Below are 22922 nucleotides of genomic sequence, written 5' to 3' on the forward strand. Positions count from 1 at the left end.
TCACTGTATTCGTTTTTGAGAGTGTTATTGATCTTCCATTAGAGAGGTCATTATTTAGGTGCTTGCCTTAAGGTCATTTCACTGCATGACTTGAGTGTAGCAAAGCAAATTTCCAGAAAGTAGAAAATAATCTATAAAGTAATTTCCCTTGGTATTCGTGGGCATGTTCTGCAAGAATAATTTCCAGTGATTAAGATATAGTTATCAGAGACTTTTAAAAAATTGAAACTCAGAAGCCGCACCAACCATTTTTAATATTCTCCACTTCCTGGTTATTTTTTTTCATTAATTTTTAATGAACTCCTGACTGTTTCTTTCCATCAGGGTATATTAGAAGGTAGCATCTGAACCCTGATTAGGGCTGCTACAAGTTGAGTAGTGCCTACATTCCTCAGAACTATAGTACATGTGGCACTGAAATGTCGAGTAATCCATGTGCTCAATTATGAGGATACATGGGCATAGATTGCTGTGAAAGGTCATTGCCTTCAGGGCAAGAACAGCCTAGTTTGGAGAAGCCCCTAAGTATTGGACTAATTGCATCCCCCTCGGTCCCTATGTGGTTTCTCACAGGCTTCAACAGCTTGAATCTGAGCCACTGCAAGCATCAATGCTTTTTATGTTCATATAGACTGCCTTTGAGGAGGCAGAGGCTGCATAAATATAAGAATTATTATTATTAGATTGAAACAGATTTCACAAGTTTTTTTTTTTCTTTTCTTTAGATTTACGTATAAGGCGGCAACATTCTTCAGAAAGTGTTTCCAGTATCAACAGTGCTACAAGTCATTCCAGTATTGGCAGTGGTAATGATGCTGATTCCAAAAAAAAGAAAAAGAAAAACTGGGTGAGTACTCAGCAGGTTTAAGCCTCTCTTTTAGCTATTATGTAATTTCCTACTGTCTGAATAACATAATGGTCCATTTCATCTACAATGTTCTTGTGGGGCCAGATGGATATCAAGAAATTCATGTGTATCCATACTATGACACTACCAGCAAAGTAAATATTATTGAATATCAGCAGGGTTTTTTGCATAAGTCAGAGTAATTAAAACAAAGTAGAAGCAACAATTACAACAAGAAGAAAACAACAACATAAATTTAAAATAGCTGTTGTGACCAAAAACCACCTCTGGGCCACATTGAAACCCTGTTTGATTTTTCTTCAGTTGGAGTTTGGTTCAAAAACTTGACTCAAGCATATTACCAACTATGGAGGGAGTTGAAATCAGTTAAGAATTCTCACTTAAAAATACTACCGTGTTTAAAGAAATTAAGATGTTGCTCAACTGGAACATACAAATACCACATACTGCTAAAGATTTAATTAAATACTTTCAGTAAAGAATAGGAAAATATGTTTTTATTGTTTTAAAAATACTATCTGCATAAACATTTGTTTTAAAATACTGATGAGCCTTCATTCCCTTGATTTGTAATTCCACACTCTTTCATGTTTCTGCAAGGTGAACTCTAGAGGAAGTGAGGTGAATATAAACCATGGAAAAGTTGGCATGCATCTGTAAAAAAAACCCTATCTTGGCATGATTGCTATTTATTTTGGCAGTAGGCTTTTATACCTTCTAAAACCAGATTATCCTGTATGTCTTCTCAGTTTGTCTTTATTCATTTTAATCTCAAAGTTTAGGCTGTAGAAAGGGGGAGTGTAGCCAAAATCCATTTCTTTCTCTTCAGACATGAGCTGGAAAGGACTTAAATATTGTTTCTCATTAAGATCAGTGGTCACACTCCCCACTCTGCAATTTTACCATGAGAATAATGTGTCTGAAATCCTCATTTTTTCATAGAGAAACCAGCTGGTCATTGTGTTCTGTACAGTTTTGATCAGAACAACTCTCTGAAAATAAAAATAAAACCTGTATTTTTCCTAAGATGAGTAAGTTCTGTATTTAGACAAAGGTATGAACAAATGAGATAGTTAATTATAACTGCAGACAAAACTGTTGTCATCTTGGCTTCTGAAATAAATGGCTCTTTGGCTATTCTGTCCCTTTTCAATACTGGATACAAGCTTCTAGAGGGAAAAGGCAATGCTTGTACATTCAGAGATCCTACCACTCTAAAGGAATCTGCAACAAACAGTATATACCTTTCAGCTAACATTCTTCTCAATAGTACAACAAAGCAAACCTCATGTTCCCGCTTGGATCCTCTTGATTGTGATCCAAATAATAGCGTTTGCATAGTTTGACCATTCAAAGTTTTGATGGAGAAAATAAATTGGCAAACCTGGTAAATTGGACTTGTCTTTTGATTTCAGCATTTAGTTCTGCCTGTACCTAGATGTAAAGTGGTTATTTAAAGCCACCCCTTGAAGGGAATGCCGTGGGAATGGGATTCCACTGGGGCTTAATGGCTTTAAATGAGCACCTCTCCCCAACAGCTATACCACTCGGTCCTGCACTTTTTCCATAGCATTACTTCTGCACTGCGCTGGATTAATAAAGTCAAAACAAAGCACTGTGTCATGTTTTTAGAGATACTGTGTTGCATATGTTAATACCTTGCTTCTGCATACTGACCTCAGGCAGCGGCTAGGATGGCATCTGCAAACTAACTCTTCAAAACATGAGCTGCACACAAAATGCTGTCATGAGGAAAATAATCTTGCTCTGTATTTTTTTCCAGCTAAGAAGCTCTTTCAAACAGGCCTTTGGAAAGAAAAAGTCCACCAAACCTCCTTCCTCACATTCAGACATAGAAGAGCTGACAGATTCCTCCCTTCCTTCCTCACCTAAACTGCCCCACAGCTCAGGAGAGTGTGCAACAACATCGATGAAACCATCGCAATCAGCATCTGCGTAAGTGTCTCTCTTGGCAAATGGGATGGGCTGGGAAGCAGACCTCCTCCAGCATAGCTGTTTGCAGTTCAGAAACCATTGTCAACAGCTGTGATCTTCTAATCCCGAGCTCCATCCATTTGCTGGATTTCTCATGAGCTTCACCGTTTACACACTGGTTCTGCAGCAGGTCTTTATTCAGTCATAATCTTTCATCCTCTCACAGATTTTACTCAAAATCACCTAGCTATACAAACTTTCAAAAGCTTATTTTGTGCTCTCCCTGCACCATTAGCAACTTTATCATATTCACTTTGCAAAGGCCAAATGCTAATATTTCCTTGTTATCTTTTTTCGTGACATTCTAAAAATAAAAAATATTCTAATTTTTTTAATTTTTTTTAAATTTAATTAATTTAAATTTACAGTATACTCATTCCTCCTGTTATTACTTTATCTACTTTGTAGCTACTGGTGTATATAAATTTTAACCTATTTCTCATCTTTTATCAGCTTGAATTTTTTGTGGGATTTTACTTTTTTATTTTATTCAAATCACCACCCTGAAGGTTTCAGATCTGAGAACAAGTCATCAGTCAACAGCTGTCTGATTTCTTCAGTATTTTTTGAATATCTGATATGTTCTTATGGACTTTCCTCTTTCTTGTTCATATTCCTCTGCTTTTTTTTTTCATTCTGCTAAACTCATAACTCTTTCTAATATGGGGAAATCAACCTCTTGGAACCAAAAAATGTCTTACTACTGATGCTAGCTTTACTTTCCTTCTCTTAATTGAGAATAATCAGGTCATTATTACTTTTTCTTAAGGCACTCAAGGAATTCTAGTCTCATGACTGTTTTATTAGATAATAAATGGAATATGCATGGAAATAAAATTTCATTTCTTATTTGCTTAGCATAGGAAGGTATGGACACATCACAGAAAGAGCTGTACCATAATATTCAGGAAAAAAATCCTAGTGTATGTCTTTCTTAATCTTTAATCACATTTGAAATATTTGTTCATGTTTTGAATGATATTCATTATTTTTCTTCCTCTACTTGACATGTATTTTATTTGCCATGAATTTCATCTCCCCTTTGCTTACGATTTCTTCGTGTATTTTCGTGATGGAGTCTCGCGTTCTAAACCATTCCCTTTACTTTCTTCCACTTGCATCTGTCTAATACATGTGTGTGCAGGTCATCTCTAGTCTGGGCATCAACGAAAAGGCAAAACGGTCGCGTGGTCTACAAGCATAGATCCCGGTAAAACTGAGTGTGGGGCATGGAGTTGTATATCCAACTGCTGACCTGAAGAGTGCTGCATCTTCTTTCCCAAAATGCATTTGCATGCATTCTGGCAATTAAATGCTGACCTTTGTTTCTTTTTTGTTTGTTTTTTTTTTAAATAATAGCAGTAATAATCACAATAATAATACTTATTTTCATAAAGTATTTTTCATATTGAAATTTTTCTGAAAATATTAACTATTTATAGTCACAGTAATAAAGAACAAATAACATTTGCTGAATTGACTGGAAATACTGCTTAGCGTAACAATGAAGCCAAAGTGTTCAGTGTTTTTATTTTTTACTGGTGGTTCTGATGATGATACAAAGAGGCAAAATAGCCTGATAGGAGATCTGGACAGTTGTGGGACCCTGAGCCAGTCATGTTTCAATCTTTTCTTACACTATAATGGTTTCTTCCCTTAAAATAAATGCTTATGAAAAGTAACCACATGGTAATCCAGTCTTCAAGGGAAAAGAACAAAAACCAACCCACATGATTTCATATATCATATGTTACAAAATGACAGGCTATAGGCAAAACATAGGCCATCACAAATCAAAACCATTACAGATCAAAATCTTCTAGACTGTGAATTCAAGAACTGTCCCTATGTGTAATATTCATATCAGAGAAAAATATTGATGCCTAACAAATAATAAGTATCAGCAGTACAGTTTAATCAGCACACATCAGTTCTGACTCCTATTACATAGAGAAATCATAAACTTTGCACCAAAGAAGTTATGTGAGTATAAAATCCAATTAAAACCAATGGATGATAGACACTCAGAGATACCTGAAAAGTAGTTAAGAATTTGTTTTTCACCATAGTGAGCTAAACTAAAAAGCTATAAAGCAATCTGATCACTTCTTTTGGAGAGGGCTTTTTTTTTTCCCTTTTTTAATTTGCAGTTTGATCATTTTCATGTTTCTTTGATAAGTTTCTTTCTTCACTCATAGGTTTCACCAGCAGCAAGCATTTTCTGTTCTTTGATATTTAATAATGACACTGCTTTGGGGAGAGAACATTCCTTTAATCTCCTGCCTGTTTCTTGCTCCTCTTTAGGATCTGTGAGTGCACAGAGGCAGAGGCTGAAATTATTCTTCAGCTAAAAAGCGAGCTGAGGGAGAAGGAGCTCAAATTAACAGATATACGTCTGGAAGCCCTCAGCTCTGCACACCATCTGGACCAGATCCGGGAAGCCATGAACCGCATGCAGGTCAGTGCAGTAGCTTAAGTGATGACAGAGATGCACACCAAAGGTGTGACTGGTATGTTTCATTTCCCAGGACTTTGTTTCAGGCACCAAAAAACTGTCAATACAAAGTAAATTGCTGGATTGACAGTACTTCTGAAGGATGAGTATGATAATGTCCACCTTATTATAAAGACATTCTTAGCATGTATATTAATAGCTAAAATGTGTTTAAGAGATATAGAAGAAGACATAATCCCTGCCCAAAGGATATTTATTATCTCAAGCCTATAACTGGGGTTAGCAACATGACAGAGAAGCAGATCAAAAAGTGATTTCTGCAGTGTTTTAAATCCTTGAGCCATGGAGAGGGCCAGGATGTTATGTGCATTCTCTTTCATCGTTTCTGATTCCTAACTCAGTTATGTCTTGCCAAGGCAAAGAATGTAAAATTGAACTAATTACTGTATGTAGCATCATAAAATTTTGCTACAGTGTTGTGTTACACTGCCCCAATTCCTTTGTGAACACATTTTTTCATTGTAAGATTTTCCCTTTCATGGGGCTGAAAGGATGCAAAAAGAATGGCAGTGTTCTTCAGTGGAGCACAGAGCTTTATGGGACTCAATTCTGTTGTTTACCTGCAAATGCCCAATACCATGGTGAGTGCCCAAAAGTACCTATAATATCCACACATTGTGACATAAACCTTTCAGTGGAACTGGGCCCTTCTGGAATGGCAGCTAAGATACCTATGTAATCCCTGAAGGCACTGTAAACCTGTATTTGGGGAATAGAGTCAAGGCCGTGGGCTGGGGATTCAGGTTGAGACAGAGATGGCTACATTTAAAAGTCTAGGAATGAGCTGTATGATAAACTTCTGTTGTAGTCAATCGAGTTTTAGTCCTGTAGTAGTGAGGGCTAAAGAGCTATCCTAAAATTACCCCAAGATAGGTACAGAAGGTGAAATGGAGTTCCTTGAGCATAGGCACTTCTGACTATTTGAACCAGCCCCAAGTATTTGTATCTGCACAGGGCGTGAAGGTTCAGCATTCTTCTATGGAAGAGCATATTTGTCATGCCGCTGGAAACCCACATTTGCACAGCTGAATCCAGCCCAGTGCCTAGCTGGCTGAATTGCTCTGTGTTGAGTGCTTAGGTCAGGTGCACCTTTAGGCTCTTGTGTGTAGATGCCTATGGCACCTGATTTCATAACTACAGAAATGGTGTGTTTGATGTCTTTTCTAGACCTCTTTGTTTACACAGTGCCTGTATCACTCTCAGACAGATCTTTAGACATCTATGGTACCTGCCATCCTCCCAGGTGCTCACACCACAAGGTACCAACATTAATGTGGGATATTTGGCTGAACTTCAATTAGAGAGAAGACTTACCAAGAAGTGGTCCATAAAAAATGATTTCATTTGTCCAGACATAAGTAAGGCATTGATCTTGAGGCACTGAAAGGTTTTAAGGAACTGTAAGGAATAGAATGCAGTTAATTGCAGCGGTAGAGAAAAGGATGTGAAGGTTTATTATCTGATGACAGTCTCATACTGGGAGATGAGTGTCTGAGTCAAGTGAACTCCCCAGAGGGAAGAGTCTGCTGTCAGCACAGTTCTCTAAAGTCTGAACATCCTCAAATCTGGGCAGAGGCAGCTAGTTGAGATGCTGTTACTGGTAATCACCATTTCTGAAGTTCGCCCAAAAGAACGGGCAGCTGCCTTGCAGTTGCCAAACTGTGATATTTTAGAGAATTGATGAGGATTGATAAGGGGGAAAAATAGGACTGGTGAAAGTGATACATGAATATTTTTAGATCCAAAGCACGTAAAAAACTTAAAGCTCAGGTGAATGGAAGACTGTTAAGAGCTATGTAATTACTCAGCATAAATTGCAGAGTGGCTCCTGATTTGAACCCTAGACTAAACTGATACACCCATCTATTACCTTCTGTTACTATTATGCTGGTTTGTCCCTTCCCTTTCACTGTCTTCTCACCTGTGTGTATCTGATCTAATCTTTTTGTAGCTGTAGTCAGGGGTTTTTATGATGCTATCTGACCCTTATCCCTGCTTTTACTTGTATAATATAGCTGTGCAGCCTCCATTAAAGAAGTGAGAATTTTAGCAGGGTGATGTGAATGTAGAAATAAATTTGATGTGCAGAACCATCTGCAAGAATAAGCAGTTGCTTTGTAATGCACTTTGTGAAGCAACTGGAAGCTAGATTTAGATGGTATCAGGCTGTTCTCTGGCTAAGTTTTCATTTTATTATTGTACATTCAATAATCACTTGGCAGTACAGAGGATTTAGCTAGAAAAATTCCAGTTGTTCTGATTCATCTATCACTGTCTGTTTTCATCAGAGAGAGTTTGTTCACTGCTGTGTTAACAATCCCATGATCAAGAAGTCTTATTTGACAGCAAGGGTTATGAAACTGTTAAACTATCAATTTCTAATTTTTCATTTTTAATTTAATTTCTCTGTGAAGTTACTGCTTAAATTTTATATTCAATGGCAGTAATAATTTTCTGTGACTTAAGAAACATTGACATATCCAGTAACTTTTTTAACTAACGGTTATTTGACAAAAGAAAGTAGCTGAAAAAAAATGGGGATAGCTGGAAGATTCCAACCACACTCACGTTATGGTCAACTGTATAATAAGCACAAAAGCTTGAAGCTGATATTATTTAAGATCTATCTTGAGGCAAAATCTAAAACAAGGTTACTGGGGGCTTTCCCTTCATTTAAGAAGTAAAGGCAATCCAGTTTTCACATGTTATATCTCTGTTGTGAAAGTGGTAAACCAGTTAACTGAGCCAGGGGAACAGCATCACCAGACTAGCCACTGAAGTTGATTTTCCAAAAGAATAATTTCCTGTGCTTTGATGTTGATTTCTTTTGTGTATAGAATGAAATTGAGATACTGAAAGCTGAGAATGATCGCTTAAAGGCAGAGACTGGAAATACTGGAAAGCCTGCCCGGCCATCATCAGAGTCGTCAAGCAGCACATCATCTTCTTCATCACGGCAGTCACTAGGACTTTCTCTGAACAATTTAAACATCACAGAATCTGTTACATCAGGTAAACATATTTTGGGCACATGCATGCCTCAGCAGTTACTAAGAATTTTTCAGTCCCTAATGGGCCTCATAGGAGAAGCATGACTGGAAATTAAAACACCTCCTGTCATTCAGGTTAACATAAGATACACATTCAGTAACAGAGAAGAGGAAGAATGCTGGTGGTCATGTCTAAGTGTAGCTTTTAGAAGCCCCTGAACAGACTGTTCATTATGTTTCCTTTGTTCCTGGCTATGACACTCTCTGCCTATGTAGTTTACAATGCTCTGGTCATCCAGTTTACAATTTCTTTGAAAAGAAATATCTGTATACATGACAACTGTATCGATATATTCTCTTGCTCTTATATGGGATTCTCTATCCCTTATATGGAATAAATATGAGTATAGTATGTGACACTTTCTTCTATTTGTTTACAGGTCTTTGATCATTCAGTTAGCTCCCTTAACTTGACTTCATATTTGCAGCTAAGGCAGAAGGTGGTCTCAGTTAGCTTTATCCCTTATGTTTTTTTTAATTTGGTACAGCTAGCTAGCTTATGTTGGACCAAATCACCATTTATCACAGGAGCCAAACCCCTCCTGATCTATTAGGCATTTTCATTGTCTTCATTGTGAATGAAAGAAAGCAAACAGAAGTTTGGTCCACATCCTGAACATTAACATTTGATTATTTTCCATGCCACGGAGTTTATGAAAATAAGCCTTCTACATTTCTTTTGATAATGTAGCCAAGAAACAGAAGGGCTGTCTTTAACATTAGAACCAGGAGTAAAGCAGCAGCAAAGCAGCACTCATTAGCATAGACGCCACAGAAATTATAATGCAGTCTCTGGAAGCAATAAAAATGTGGCTAATAATTGTGGAAAGAGTCTAGGCAAGAGTACAGCAGGGAATATGCCAAACTGACTGTAATTTGGATTGGCAGTTAGTCATGTTATCTTGCCAGTCATTGATTACATGGATATTTGAACATTTTTTCTGGTTAATATCAGATTTTGTATGAAAATTGGTATATTTTTTATTTACCTTATAACTCTTTGAAGGGTTTAACTTTTAGCATGGAGGACCCTGAAGTAGGCCTCAGCATGCAATGAGCTGTTGCAATAGCAGGGAGAAAAAATTTAACTGCTCACAGATCCACACATATTAAAAATTAACAAAAACAAACCAAAAAAAAGTAACTTTTTTTTTTTTTTTTTGCAATATGGTGGTTATAGAATGTCTCTCATGAGTAGCAGCCATTAGCACTTTGTTGCTTGGCACTAACTCTGTCTAGATACAGGAATAATCGTGTGGGAAGAAAGGTCTGAAGAAAAGGAATGGGAACTAGATGAGAATACAATGGGTGAAGAGGAATGGGGGAAAGAAAAGGGAGGGTAAAAGATAAGATAAAAGAATGAAAATAAAGAAAATTAGGAGGAAGTGTTTAGCAAAAGAATAGAAATAATAAAAGCTGGAAGAAAAAAAAGAGGAAGAGGAGGAAGAAAACAGGGGAAAGAAAGAAGGAGAACAGGATGACTGGGAGAAGTGTTTGGATTTGATGAATGTAAGGGTGTTTCCAGCCTAAATGATTTCATTATTTCATAAACTTTATATAATTTTCTGTATTACTGTTCTAAATGTTTTCCTCACATGCAAAGTAATTACTTTTCATTATGAGAAATTAAAGATATAATAGTGCCTAATGAGGAGTGGAGAATTTCATTTGATTATGAATCTAGAATTTTTTGATCATTGTGATGATCATTTTGTTGCCACGCCAGAGAACTTGGAAGTTCCCACCAAGTCTTGTGGGATTTCTGAGACAGCTGGAGTACTACTGAACAAAAGTCCCTGAGATACGGAGAGGTTAATCATGATGAGGATTAAGCTGAGAGAATTGAGAATTGGCTCTTCATATTATAAAAATACCATTGCACTTTCTGGGAGCAATGTCTCCAATCAACCATGGTCATCTGGAAATGACCAAGCTGTCCACTGTCACTTCCTAAGGCTATGATGATATCCTCCAGATCAGGGTGAGTGGCAGCCTGGGAAGGTGTGTGGTGGTCACAGACACTCCTATTTGTCAGTCACTGGAGGGAAAGGAGCAAACAAGGACCAGTACAAGACTGGCCCAGAGTGCCAGAGCTCTGACAAGAATTGAACTGAAGTAATTGTAGCATGCCTAAAAAAGCACACCTGGCAGGGGGTGATTAAAAAATTAGTACCACCATGAAAGTAGAGGCTCTTGGGCATCTTCTCAGCCCCTTGTATCAGTGACAGAGAGCTCTTAGAAAGTGGAATTTGTTCTTTTGCTACAGAGTGGTTCCTCATTCCTAAAGACTTAAAGAAGAATGAATTTAAAGGGCTTCATAACGGTCATTTTGAGATTGAAAAATTTTACAGGGGGATCATATTATAATTTGCCCTCAGACAAACGATGACATTATCAAAGCTCTTAGGTTTGCTCAAAGGTTTGTCAAACACGCCAAAACACAAGACAAGTGAAGTGAAACATTCAGTGGTGACACAGAAAATCTGTCTGCCTGGAACAAAGCAAGCATAGATTTATTAAAACTCACAAAAAATAAAAGCTGCTTTGTTCTATTAATTAAAAAAAAATTAAGAAATTAAAAAAAAAAACCAAAACAACAGCAGAATTGGCATTCTAGATCTGGGTGTAAGTTATCAAACTTTTGACATGAAAACTTATTTTTAATACATTAATTGAAATTATATTCATAAGCTGTCTTTGGTTTTCCTTTGAACAAGTGACTGAATCTTACTGGGACCTTATTTAATTTGGATGAAATCTGACCTTGTGCAGACTATGTCATGAAGTCGATGTTTTTCACACTAAGAACAAGCAGGGCTTAGGTTAGTGGATTACTGTGGTGGCCTTTGAAGAAAATGCAAATCCATATTCTCATCTAATTTTATAGTTAGTTTAAATGTCTAACAATAAAATCTCAGAGAAAACTTCTAGAAGAAAGCAGCAGTTTTATCACTTGCAATAAAGCTGTAGGCCCAGCCTTTAACAGAAATACATCTGCTTTCTCATTTTAGGAGTTAATGAAGTGGTAGAAACAGAGGTGTAGAGCAGATCAAAATCACTTTTCACCTCCAAGAAAAATGAAGCCTTTCCTTAGAGGAATGGCTAAAAATAGAGTCCCATATTCTGGAGGAGTCCAAAGGGGTTTTCTAGTGGGGGTGAAAAGGACCCTATCCATGCCAGATGTACAGAAGGCAAAGAAATCATCTGGAAAGTGAAATTAAATGCTATTTAAATTAATAGCAAAAATATTAATGCAAGGATTTCTTGTTTTCGCTTCGTACAAGATTCTAAAGGGCACAAATGAGTGCCCAAAGACATAAATTTAATTTGGTTTTTAAACATTACTGTGCGAACATATTGTAATTTTGAGACAGTTCCAAGAGGGAAAGCAAAGGCAAGACGATACTGCAAAATTTTATTTATTTGTGGATTCTCTATCCATTTCTACGGGATTAAAACTCCTAATATTCCTGCAAAAATTGACAACTTGTAACTGTTTTTTCACCTCCAACAGAAATGGTGAATCAGGAATAAGTACAGATTGCAACAATTGCAAGTTGTTGTCATTGCAGCCTTTCTTTTTAAACAAATTTTTAACTTTTAAATCCTTTTAACAAATATTGAACTGATGATGTGAACATAATTGATGTGATTTTTCAGACTGATCACTCCCCTTCTTTTAATGTAGATACTTTGTTGGATGATGTCACTGATGGAGCACTCCACAAAGAAGGTCATAGTGTCAAAATTTTAGTCACTATAAACAAAGGTTATAGTCGAGCCAAGGTAAGTGCATTACCCATAGCAGAATTATAGCTCAAACAAATGCTGGAATATAGTAATCCAAACTTTTTTTTCAATATTTTAAGCCAGGAATTGAAGGGAAATATCTCATAGATTGCAGCTCTCTTCTGTCATCTATGCTCAATACAGTTAGGCACACTCCCTAGACTAATGCCATATGGCCTCTTTCTGCCTTTGTGGTGGCTTAGACATTACTAATCCTTAGTTTAATTATTAGTAGGGTGTCCTGGGACTTGCTGTCTCTGTTTTTAAGTTATTATAAATTAGATCTATGCATTGGTCTCCTTAGGGTGCAATTGTGAATTTGCTGCTGAAAAATTGTATTGTCATGTTTTCATGTTCTGTGTTATAAAAAATTACAAATACAGTGCAACCTTTATTTTTAGTCATCTCTTTAAAAACACAGATGCAATCAAAGAGCAGAAAAAGATTCTGTATTCCCTTCTTTATATAGATGTATCAAAGTAATACAATCTATACCTACTTCTGGCACAGAGATTATTACCAAAGTAGTAAGCTCTCATTCTAAATAATGTTCTTATTCTTCATTAAGAAAACTATCTTCACAGGAAAACTATTCTTCATTAGGAAAAAAATCTTCATAGAAGACTAATTAGCACCAGTTTTAGTCCAGTTTCCAAAAATCTCTCTTTGCAGGATCAAAAGCCACATGCATACCTGATAGGATCAATTGGAGTCAGTGGAAAAACAAAATGGGATGTTTTAGATGGTGTAATCAGACGTCTCTTTAAGGTAAGACACTGAAAAATTGGCTGAAGTACTATTGCCATTTTCTTTTTCACTTTAGAAAATTTCTGTATTCTTTGAGTTGTCTTGCCAAGTTTTTATTTTGGTTTAAGGTTTTTCTGATACATAGCTAACACCACTATTAAGCTTTATTCTTAATGCCACAGTTCTTTTTTTCTTTATGACTGTAGGCAGTTTTCCAAATAGCTTTCATTCAATAAATATTTTTATGCCTTATGTTTTCATATAATTTCAGGAGTATATTTTTCGAGTGGATCCAACTACTAGCCTGGGTTTAAGCTCTGACTGCATTGCTAGCTATTGTATAGGGGATGTAACTAGAGCCCATAGCCTAGAAGTGCCTGAACTGCTGCCTTGTGGATATCTGGTTGGAGATAATAACGTCATCACTGTGAACCTGAAAGGTAAAACCCAAAGAATACTGTAGATACTGTAGAGTGCTACACTGCAGTTCCCTATCCTTTTATGTTTAATTTTCTTACACCTGACCTTTGTGTATTATCTCCAGTTTGAGGGCACATTAATCACAAACTATCTGTAAGACATTGCATAATATCTATCGCAGCCTTTTGAGAGAAATCGAAGAATATCTGTCCTCCTCTGCCTGATTGCCAAGTCACAACAATGTACAGATTTCTAAACAATGGCAAAAATCCAACACCAAAACAGAGATTACAATGAGAAATACTTATGCTTTATTCAGTTCCACAGGAAAAATTCTGTACATTCAAAGCTCTAGGGATTTGCTATTGGAGGGTAGAGGGGGCCTTCAGGAGAACTTTACATACATTGATGTGACAACTGGTAACCCCTGTGGCTGTCACTTTGACCTTTTTTTTGTCATCATTGCTAGTACTGTCTGAAACATATATCTTTGCCTCACTGAGCCTTCTCTTCACATTTACTTTGTTTGCATCTCTCCCACTCAACTCACCACTGCTGTTTAATTTTTTGTGGAAGGATACCACTATTTCTACAGCAAAGAAGTCCTTAACAGGGATTTGATTTAGAAGATTTAGTTTAAGATGTATCTTACCTTGCCTTGGACATAGCATGATGCCATCAGGTGCTGGGCCAAATAACTACCTTAGCAAGGATAAGACAGACCATTTTTCTTTTCTTTTATCCCCAGGAGTAGAAGAAAACAGTTTGGACAGTTTTGTGTTTGACACATTAATTCCTAAGCCAATTACCCAACGGTACTTTAATTTACTGATGGAGCATCGCAGAATTATTCTGTCGGGACCCAGTGGCACAGGAAAGACCTATTTAGCTAACAGGCTGGCTGAATATATTATAACTAAATCAGGCAGAAAAAAACCTGAAGATGCAATTGCTACTTTTAACATAGATCACAAGTCAAGCAAGGTAAGTTACAGTTGAAAACATAATCTATTGCCCAGTTTGTAGAACAGATTCCATTAATGGGTGTACTCTTTTGCTGTTCAGTTAGCATTTCTTCCTACAAGAATTCAGTCTCCAATCCTAGTGATGTACAGAGACCAGATCTTTCAGTTCTAAACAAACCATTGAAGCACTGTCAAGGAAGTCTCAATTTTTTCCCTCTTGAGGAAGCCCACTTTTAGTATAGATGCAGAGTCCAACCCCTAAGTAAATTAAATTTTTGAAGTGTCTGTAATTCCTCTGTCAGAAGGTTTGCTATTTAGTAATACTAGTGTAACTTGCTTTTTTATGATGGTAACTCAGCCTTTGTCAGTAAAGATTTCAAAGGGGTGATTTGAAATTACTGATTTGGGCTCAGTTTCTAATCAGCCCTGGAGAGACACAACTGCCACGATTTCTGGTCTGCATCCGTCAGAAAGCTGACCATACTGAAATTGCTTCACATATCATGTCACATTCGCAATGATTTACATAGCTCAGATTATCAGGTTTCTAGCAGGGCTACTGTGCTAGCCACAGATAATACTATCCACCTGGCTGTCTTGAATTGAGTGTACTCCTAACTTGGTTCCTGGGGGGAAAAAATGAGAGGGTTTGCCCAGAGCTTTCTGATTTGCACCGAACATAATGAATGCTAACGTAAGAAGGGAGAACATACAGATCCCAAAGGAGCAAAAGGACCATTCTGGCAAAAACAACTGCTTTTCACTCTTTATACAGAGGATTTGTGATGCCATTTGCTTTGGCAGAGAATGTGTTTGTGTTCTATTGTTACACTATACACATCTGTAAAGAAAATTGTCCCACAAAAGAGCCTTTTGGATTTCTAGTAAATTGCTTGCTCTGTGTGTTTTGGTGTTTCACTATTGTTTTTGGGATTGGATTGGTTGGGACATTTTTTTTTCCTTTTTCTTTACATGAATTTCTATCAAAATGCACGTAGAAATTTTTGAGTTTGTAATAAAAAAAAAAAAAAAATAAAAAGCAACATTGTCAAATACCAAGGGTGTTTGAATAAAAAAGATGGTACTAGTCCATGGAAGAAACCTATAATGTTCCCTGAGAGACACCTGATCATAAAAAGGCAAAGAAAAATCTTTCTTGAAATAAAAAAGATGCATGTTCCCATTAAAGAAGAAAAGATTCAACTATCCTTGATCCAGAAAATGGCAGTAGGAACTTTGTCCATAATACTAAGCATTTCCAACCCTGACAAAATTAGATATCTCTAGAGAAACAGCCATAGAACTTGACTAGCCCAAATTCTTAAGAGCAACTGTTGACAAAAATATGAAATGTTTGGATTGTAGAAAGCTGTCTTTTACTGCTGCAGTAAGCAGCAGCCAGACAGATGACAGGAAAGAAGAATTTACACACCAAATTTTATTATGAGGTGTGATAAAGCATCTCCAAGAAGGCAGGCAGATTTTCAGTGAGAGTGCTGAAAGGAGATATCTAAAGGAGTAGTTCAATACACCAAAATTGTGTGACAGGGTGGTGGGGTTTTGATATATAAATGTGGCACTCATAAGAACAAAGGTCCAAAAATTAATATGAGCATTTTAGCCCATTGGAAATGGCATATATTATTGCAATGTATTTTCCTCTGGATATAAGGTATTTTATCAAAAAATTTCTAAGGAATGTATCCCCCAAATCCGAATGCTTCAGTCATTTGCCTTGTGTTTAACACCTTTGTTTTTTCCTAGCATGAGGCTTTAAATTTGCCCTGGGCAAGCACCATGTTTTCCTGCATGTGAAGATCCAGCTGAGTGATCCACAAGAGGAAAACTCTTTAGCAGTCATTTTATCTCTCTGAATTTTTTTTCCAGTGAAATTACATTTATGATCTAATAGGATTCATCTTTTCTGGGCTTGAGGCTTTTTGTGATTTTGTTTTTGCTTTTATTTTATTAATTTTCCTGAAGGATCTGCGACAATATCTAGCAAACTTAGCTGAGCAGTGCAGTGCTGACAACAATGGTGCTGACCTCCCTGTCGTCATAATTCTTGATAACCTCCACCACGTCAGTTCACTAAGTGACATCTTCAATGGTTTCCTCAACTGTAAATATAATAAATGGTAGGTAGTACCTTTTGTCTCTCCTTGCACACAGATTTTACAATTAAACAGTAAAAGATGCTTGTTATTTTGCAAAATAAAATGTCCCAGTGAAAACTTAGGCTCCTATAGGCCATCTGCAAGGCTGTTATGTGCTTCAATAATTTTACCCTCTTTCAGCCAAGAAGGTGGCTGTGTCCTTTGCTTCATTTACATGACTTCCATGCTTCTGAACAAGATGTAAATGAACCGCAAAATTTAAGAATGTGCTTAAACACTTGACTGAATTATAGTGTTATCCTTTGCACCCTGTCAGATCACACAAGCTCATTAGTACCGTAAGAACAGCTTACAGTTTTTAATAGGGGAATTTGGGATAAACCATGCCATACAGAAACAGCTGTGAATCTAGCAGATTTGCCCTTCCCACAGTTTTCCTGCTGTAGTACAGAAGTATAAAGTTGGCTGACTGTCCTTTATTGTCAAGCAAGAGTAAAAATATTGTTTTCTAGAACTTTTACTTGCCTATAACATTGGTTATTTCTGCTGTAAAAGTGATATCATAGGGAATTCCCTTCCTAAAATCATTGCATGCAATGTCTTACTCATGAGATTCACTGGCTTTTGAAATTAAAAAGCTAAGCGTACTGCCAAATTATGAATTACATTAAGGCAGGGTTGCTTTATTTATTTCTTCATTACATATGGGCATTAGTAAACAAAACTATGCAAGAGGGAAATCATACAGGAATAAACATTTTAAAAAGGATACCTCAGAAATATTTTTAATGTATGACTACAGTACACCCAGACTCTTTTGAAATTGGCCTACTACGGATAGTAAGAAGGAATATACTCTGAATATTTGAATGAATTCTCCCTCAAAAAAAAATCCTACTGTTTTTATATTTCCAGTCCCTATATTATTGGAACCATGAACCAAGGAGTTTCTTCTTCACCAAATCTGGAGATGCATCATAATTTCAGGTACATTCACTCTGTATTTACTGTGGCCATGTTTGCACAGCTCCCTGCTTCTGAGCCCAGTTCTTTGACAAATATTGATCTTGTGTCTCATCACAGTAAAGCATTTCAGTTTCAGTGTCTCTCCTCTATTGATGGGTCTCTGAATCATGTTGGGGAATGGTAAAAGAAATAAGACACTGTCTGGCACCTCTAGCAAGTTGCTGAAGATGATTGCATTCCTGCATTTCTTTTGTCTTCAGCAGTGTCTTGAATCCCTGCTGGAACTTGAAGTGGCTGTATTGAAACAGTGAACAGAAATGAGTTTTATTGGAGCAGTGCTATATTTGCTGACTAATGAGACTCTATGACATTACTTTCATCTGTATGTTGAAGAGGAAATAATGTATTGCTATTAATTGCTGCTTGACATTTATCTCTTCTGCCCAGGTGGGTGCTCTGTGCTAATCACACAGAGCCTGTTAAAGGTTTCTTAGGAAGATACCTGAGAAGGAAACTGATTGAAACTGAAATAGAAAAGAGCATACGCAATAATGAGCTTATGAAAATCATTGACTGGATCCCCAAAACATGGCATCATCTCAACAGCTTCCTAGAAACACACAGCTCTTCAGATGTAACCATTGGTGAGTCCACTGCTGGAATAGTTTGAAATAAGGATGCAGGCTGAGCATTTTAGATATTTGTGAAGAATATATTATTATTTTTTTAAGTTTCCGTGTCTCAATGCGAAGTACAACATAGGTGTCAGGAATTTGTCTAGTTTTCAGCAAGATTTAAAAGAAAATTGAAAGTTTAATGAGAGAGTATATATATTTTCTGGTAGTTCTTTGTTGCTAAATACTTTCAAGTAAAATATCACTATTTTTAAACCTAAATTAAAAAAAAAATACCCTGACAGTAACTTTCCTAAGCCTAATTATTTTCTCCTGCTTTCACACTGCAGTATAATTATGGCAATAAAAACCCTTGGACCTGAGGTCTTTTAATGGAATAACTACGTTAGCAAAGATGTCAGCTTTTACATAGCTTTGCCATAAAACTTGTAAGTCTTCATCAGGCCCTAAAATTGGACTAAGTGGCACCAGTTCATTTTTAATAACAGGAGACTGTTAGCTCCTTTAATGTAGTCCTGTTTTAGTATTCTCTGAACTTGAGCTTGTTCCGGTACTGCTCTTTTAATTTTGAGAAGATTATTTTAAGTGTGTTTCCTAGTTATACCTTTTTTAATACACGACTTCTCAGGTCCCCGCCTCTTCCTCCCTTGCCCTATGGATGTTGATGGCTCCAGAGTGTGGTTCACAGACCTTTGGAACTATTCCCTGGTTCCATATCTTCTGGAAGCTGTGAGAGAAGGACTCCAGGTATGTAATGTTTCCTAGAAATTTTTAAATTGCTTTCACAGACTTTCTCCAAGCTGTTTCTAAACCGTGCATCCTGGTATGAATGCTATTGCATTTGCAAGAGGAAAATCTTTGGAGGATTATATACGGCAGATTCAAATTCCTTTTGGTCTGCTCTTTTTCTGGTGTATAATTTGGCTTTGTCTGCTCCAGCACTAACATGTCTTGTATTTTATGAAGAGGGTTTCTTCTCTATGACTGGAGGAAGGTGGGTTTTTCCATTGTTTAAAGAGTTCTCAGCATGGTAGAATACAGCTCAGATTCTCTCCCTGAGTCAAGGCAGTCTCAGCCTACCCCTGAATGGAACAGTTAATGAGCTTTGCACTGGTGCCAGAAAATAGCTCCTACCACCTACATACACATGTAGGCACACAAATTTGTGGGAAAAAGTTTGTGAACAAAGATGTTTTCATAGAATCATAGAAAGGCTTGGATTGGAAGGGACCTAAAAATACATAATTCCTGGCCTTGTACACTTCCAGTGATGGGGCATCCACAACTTTTCTGGGCAGCAGTGCCTCACCACCCTTACTGTAAAGAATTTCTTCCTAACGTCTAATCTAAATCTCTCCTGTCTTAGTTTAAAACCATTCTCCCTTGTCCTAACGCTATCTGCCCACATTAAAATGTTGCTCCCCCTCATTTTCATGAGCCCCCTGGAATGTTGCAATGAGGTCTTCACCAGGAGGAAAAGTCTGTGGGTTATACCAGAGTAGGTTAGGATTTTGGATAATTCCGCATCTTTGGAGGAAACCTGAATTTTTACATTAATCCATTCTCTTATTTTTGGGGTGTTTTTTTTTTCTCCCCAATCTTTAATTGGCTTTCTCCCTTTTTTTTTTTTCTTTTTTTTTTTTCTTACTTTTTTTTTTATGGACTGCAATTCTATGTCCTCTAAAAATAGGCTTTGTGGAAAGGCATTTTTTTCCATGACACCAAAAGATATTACTGCATAGTGCAGGGGGGATTTTATGGACTAGGCAATAAAAACTGTGTAAGCAGCTGCAGTCTCTTTATCACCTGTATTGACACAGTGACATACTGATGCAACAGAGGTTTAGAATCTTGCCTGTTGAATATCTGATGCTTTCCTAAAACTGCTTATCTCTCTGGGAATTACAGTGTTCATGCCTTGTGCAGAATACTGCCAAACATTTGATAGAACAGCCACAGTGAGATTAACAGCACTTGTTTAGACCTGTTATAAAAATTCAGTGATATTCTTCATGCTCATATTTTCCCAAGCATAGAGGGTAACTGCTTAAATGAAAACTTCAGCTGTGCAGCAGAAGATGGCAGCATATAGAAGAGAATATGTTTGTTTCATGAGCTGTACCAATTTTTAGCTGCTTTGGATCACTTCCATGGAATAAAGTTAATAATAATAAACAGAAATTTTTATATCATATAATTAAGTGTTTCTGGAACCAAAGATGGACAAAAACTGCCTTCCTGGTCAGGTACTTTGCAAACTCACTTGTCAAAAATAGGATTTACAAGGCTTGCTCTAGATTCCAGAAAAGATTTAATCACTGTTAATCTCAGATGAAGGGAAGTCTGGAGTTAGCCTGCTACCTCTGAGAAACATTTCTCTTGGCTTATTTAGGCAAATCCCTTTTGTAGCAGCCTAGCCTCAGTGCAGGGCAAGAAAAGTCTGAGTATCTGTCTGCCTAATACAGGGAATTTGGCTTCCTAACCTGAAGCTCTGCATTCAGCAAGTGCCTGGCAGAAGGTGTTGCAGCGATAAGCACGACCCATCCTTCTGCCTTTATCACTAAAGTCCTCCCCTGTTATATTCCCTTTAGGAGCGCAGCCCACCTATATCCTCCCTGAGCGTGTGCCCTGCCAATAGCAAGGTGTTCCTTGGATTGTGTGAAACTATTTGAGGCGGGAGAAATTACAAAAAACCCTGGTGGATGGTTCCCCATCCCAGTGTATCATTGTCACAGCTAAAGGAAATCTTTAAAACAGCTACCAAGGGGCTCTCAGTTAACCTGCTGCTTGTGAACAGCAATACAGAGTGGGGTACATTTTAGTGAGGATGCTACCAGATCTCCTAAAATTACAATATTCTCATTTTTCCTCTGTCCTCCCCCCAGATTCATAAGCATTTTATGCTTCATAGTGAGGAATAATATATCCCTAGTGAAGTTCTTCTCTTAACCTTCTGAAAGTTATCACATTTAGGATGTGGACAGATGTCTGCTTCAGCATCTCATTTTTCTAGAAGTGAACAATCTGTACTTCTAATTCACTTCAAACAAAATCCAATTAACTTGATTGCTTTTGATAGGTCTATGTTAATTTCCCTTATATGCCTTAAGCAAAATACCTGGAGGTCATATTTCACATTGTATCAAGCACTTGCTGTTGTCTACAAGTGTCACTAGTTATGGAGCATTTTCCAGCTTGCAGCCACTCTGTGTATTGAAGGATCATTAGTGGAGATGATCCAATCTCCTTAAGGTCATATTTTACCTGAGTACTGAGAACATCTGAAAGCTAATCTCTTTCTAAAATGGTTTTGGTGTTTGTGATGACATTTTTTTCTGCTGTTACAACTGGTACTAAAAAGTCTGTAAAATACTCACCTGTGTTATATCCATAATTTAGATGTACGGTAAGAGGGCACCCTGGGAGGATCCCTCCAAGTGGGTAGCTGATACCTATCCATGGAGCTCTGCAACTCTACAGCATGAGTGGCCATCACTACTTCAGTTAAGGCCCGAAGACGTTGGTTATGAAGGTTATGCATCAGCAAAAGAAGGAACAACCTCTAAGCATGTTCCACAGACTGATACAGAGGGGGATCCCTTGGTAAGATTCAAACTTTTGGGAAAAGGCTTTTCAGTATGCACTTTACTCTCACAAGTTAAACTGTACACTGTGCAGTAAAAAAGTACTGTGCACCTGTTCCAGAATAGGCTTTTAAAATGAATCCTCCTATAATTTATGAAAATGTTAAAAATTAAAGGAAACAGGAGGGTGTGTATCGCCAACACATTAATATGTTCTTACATTGTTTGTATTTCCCATCTACTCAGGTGTGTCTGGTATCTGGTACCATGTATCAGGTTTTCATCATTATATTGTTTGGGAACCACTCTTCAGCAGCTTATTAATCAATTTTATCATGAAAACATCTTCCTTCATCAGGCAGTTTTTTCATCTACATTATACAAATGAAGGACTGCAATATTCACATTATCTAACTTACCTATCATAGAGAATTTAGTGAAATTATAAATTAGCCATCCTCTCATTTCTCATAATATTTTGAGATAACTGATGACTGTGTAATAGCCCTAATGTAGAAAGAATGCAAGTGTGGTGGCATTAAATGATAAGAAGTTGATTTCCCTCAATGCCACGTATTGTTTTATTTAAATATGATCCCAGACATTCAGGTTTACCATTGCCTCCTCTGATAATGGACTATTAAAATGCATATGTTGAACTGCTCTTCTTGTGTAGTGCTTTCTCTGTGGACTGCCTTTATCACAATTCAAAATACCATTTTTGAGAACTATATTTCTAGAATAGGCAATTGGAAAAGGGATTTTCTTAGAGAAAAATGTGCTTAACTCTTAACTGTGTTAAGAAAATGGTTCCTCAGCCTCAGTGTTTCATGTTCAAAACAGACTGCATCCTGAATAAGTGTAGAAAATCATCTTATTTGAACTTCTCTTCCATTCCATAAGCTTCCAGATGATATTTTGGCCCTGTGATTTGAGTTTCCAGTGAGTGTGTTGGACAGGCTTCCAGCACAGCATAATCTCCATTATGGTGAAAACTCAGGCTGTGGGTAGCCTGAGTTCAGTTTCCACTCACCCCTGCTCCCTGCACACTGTGGTCAGCATCTGTACCTGAGTAAATATGAGAAGCTTGAAAGTTGTGACTGGAGGGTTTGTCCCCACCTCCAGTGGAGCTCATGGGTGGACACACCCTGCACTTGTGGAAACAGAACACATCTCATGCAGGATGTATTAAACACCCACTGCAAGTATCCTGTGTTCACAAGCATGAATATGTGTTAAAGCTTCAGCAAAACTACAAAAGTGTTGAGCAG

The 22922-nt window shown here is 37.2% G+C and overlaps 1 protein-coding gene across 14 annotated transcripts in view; it reads left to right on the top strand.

Moving 5' to 3' along the window:
• NAV3 (neuron navigator 3) overlaps positions 1-22922 on the top strand; it is a 509706-nt gene that overhangs the window by 483157 nt on the left and 3627 nt on the right. For all 14 annotated transcript variants that reach the window (XM_038153422.1, XM_038153423.1, XM_038153424.1 and 11 more), the window contains 13 exons: positions 726-847; positions 2652-2824; positions 5168-5321; positions 8216-8390; positions 12117-12214; positions 12890-12985; positions 13236-13404; positions 14133-14368; positions 16333-16487; positions 17382-17453; positions 17880-18076; positions 18696-18814; positions 21467-21670. In XM_038153422.1, the coding sequence (XP_038009350.1) occupies positions 726-847; positions 2652-2824; positions 5168-5321; positions 8216-8390; positions 12117-12214; positions 12890-12985; positions 13236-13404; positions 14133-14368; positions 16333-16487; positions 17382-17453; positions 17880-18076; positions 18696-18814; positions 21467-21670 (1970 nt within the window). The remainder of the gene's footprint in view (positions 1-725; positions 848-2651; positions 2825-5167; positions 5322-8215; positions 8391-12116; positions 12215-12889; positions 12986-13235; positions 13405-14132; positions 14369-16332; positions 16488-17381; positions 17454-17879; positions 18077-18695; positions 18815-21466; positions 21671-22922) is intronic.

The sequence above is a fragment of the Motacilla alba genome, chromosome 1A, assembly GCF_015832195.1.
Source record: "Motacilla alba alba isolate MOTALB_02 chromosome 1A, Motacilla_alba_V1.0_pri, whole genome shotgun sequence".
NCBI lineage: Eukaryota > Metazoa > Chordata > Aves > Passeriformes > Motacillidae > Motacilla > Motacilla alba.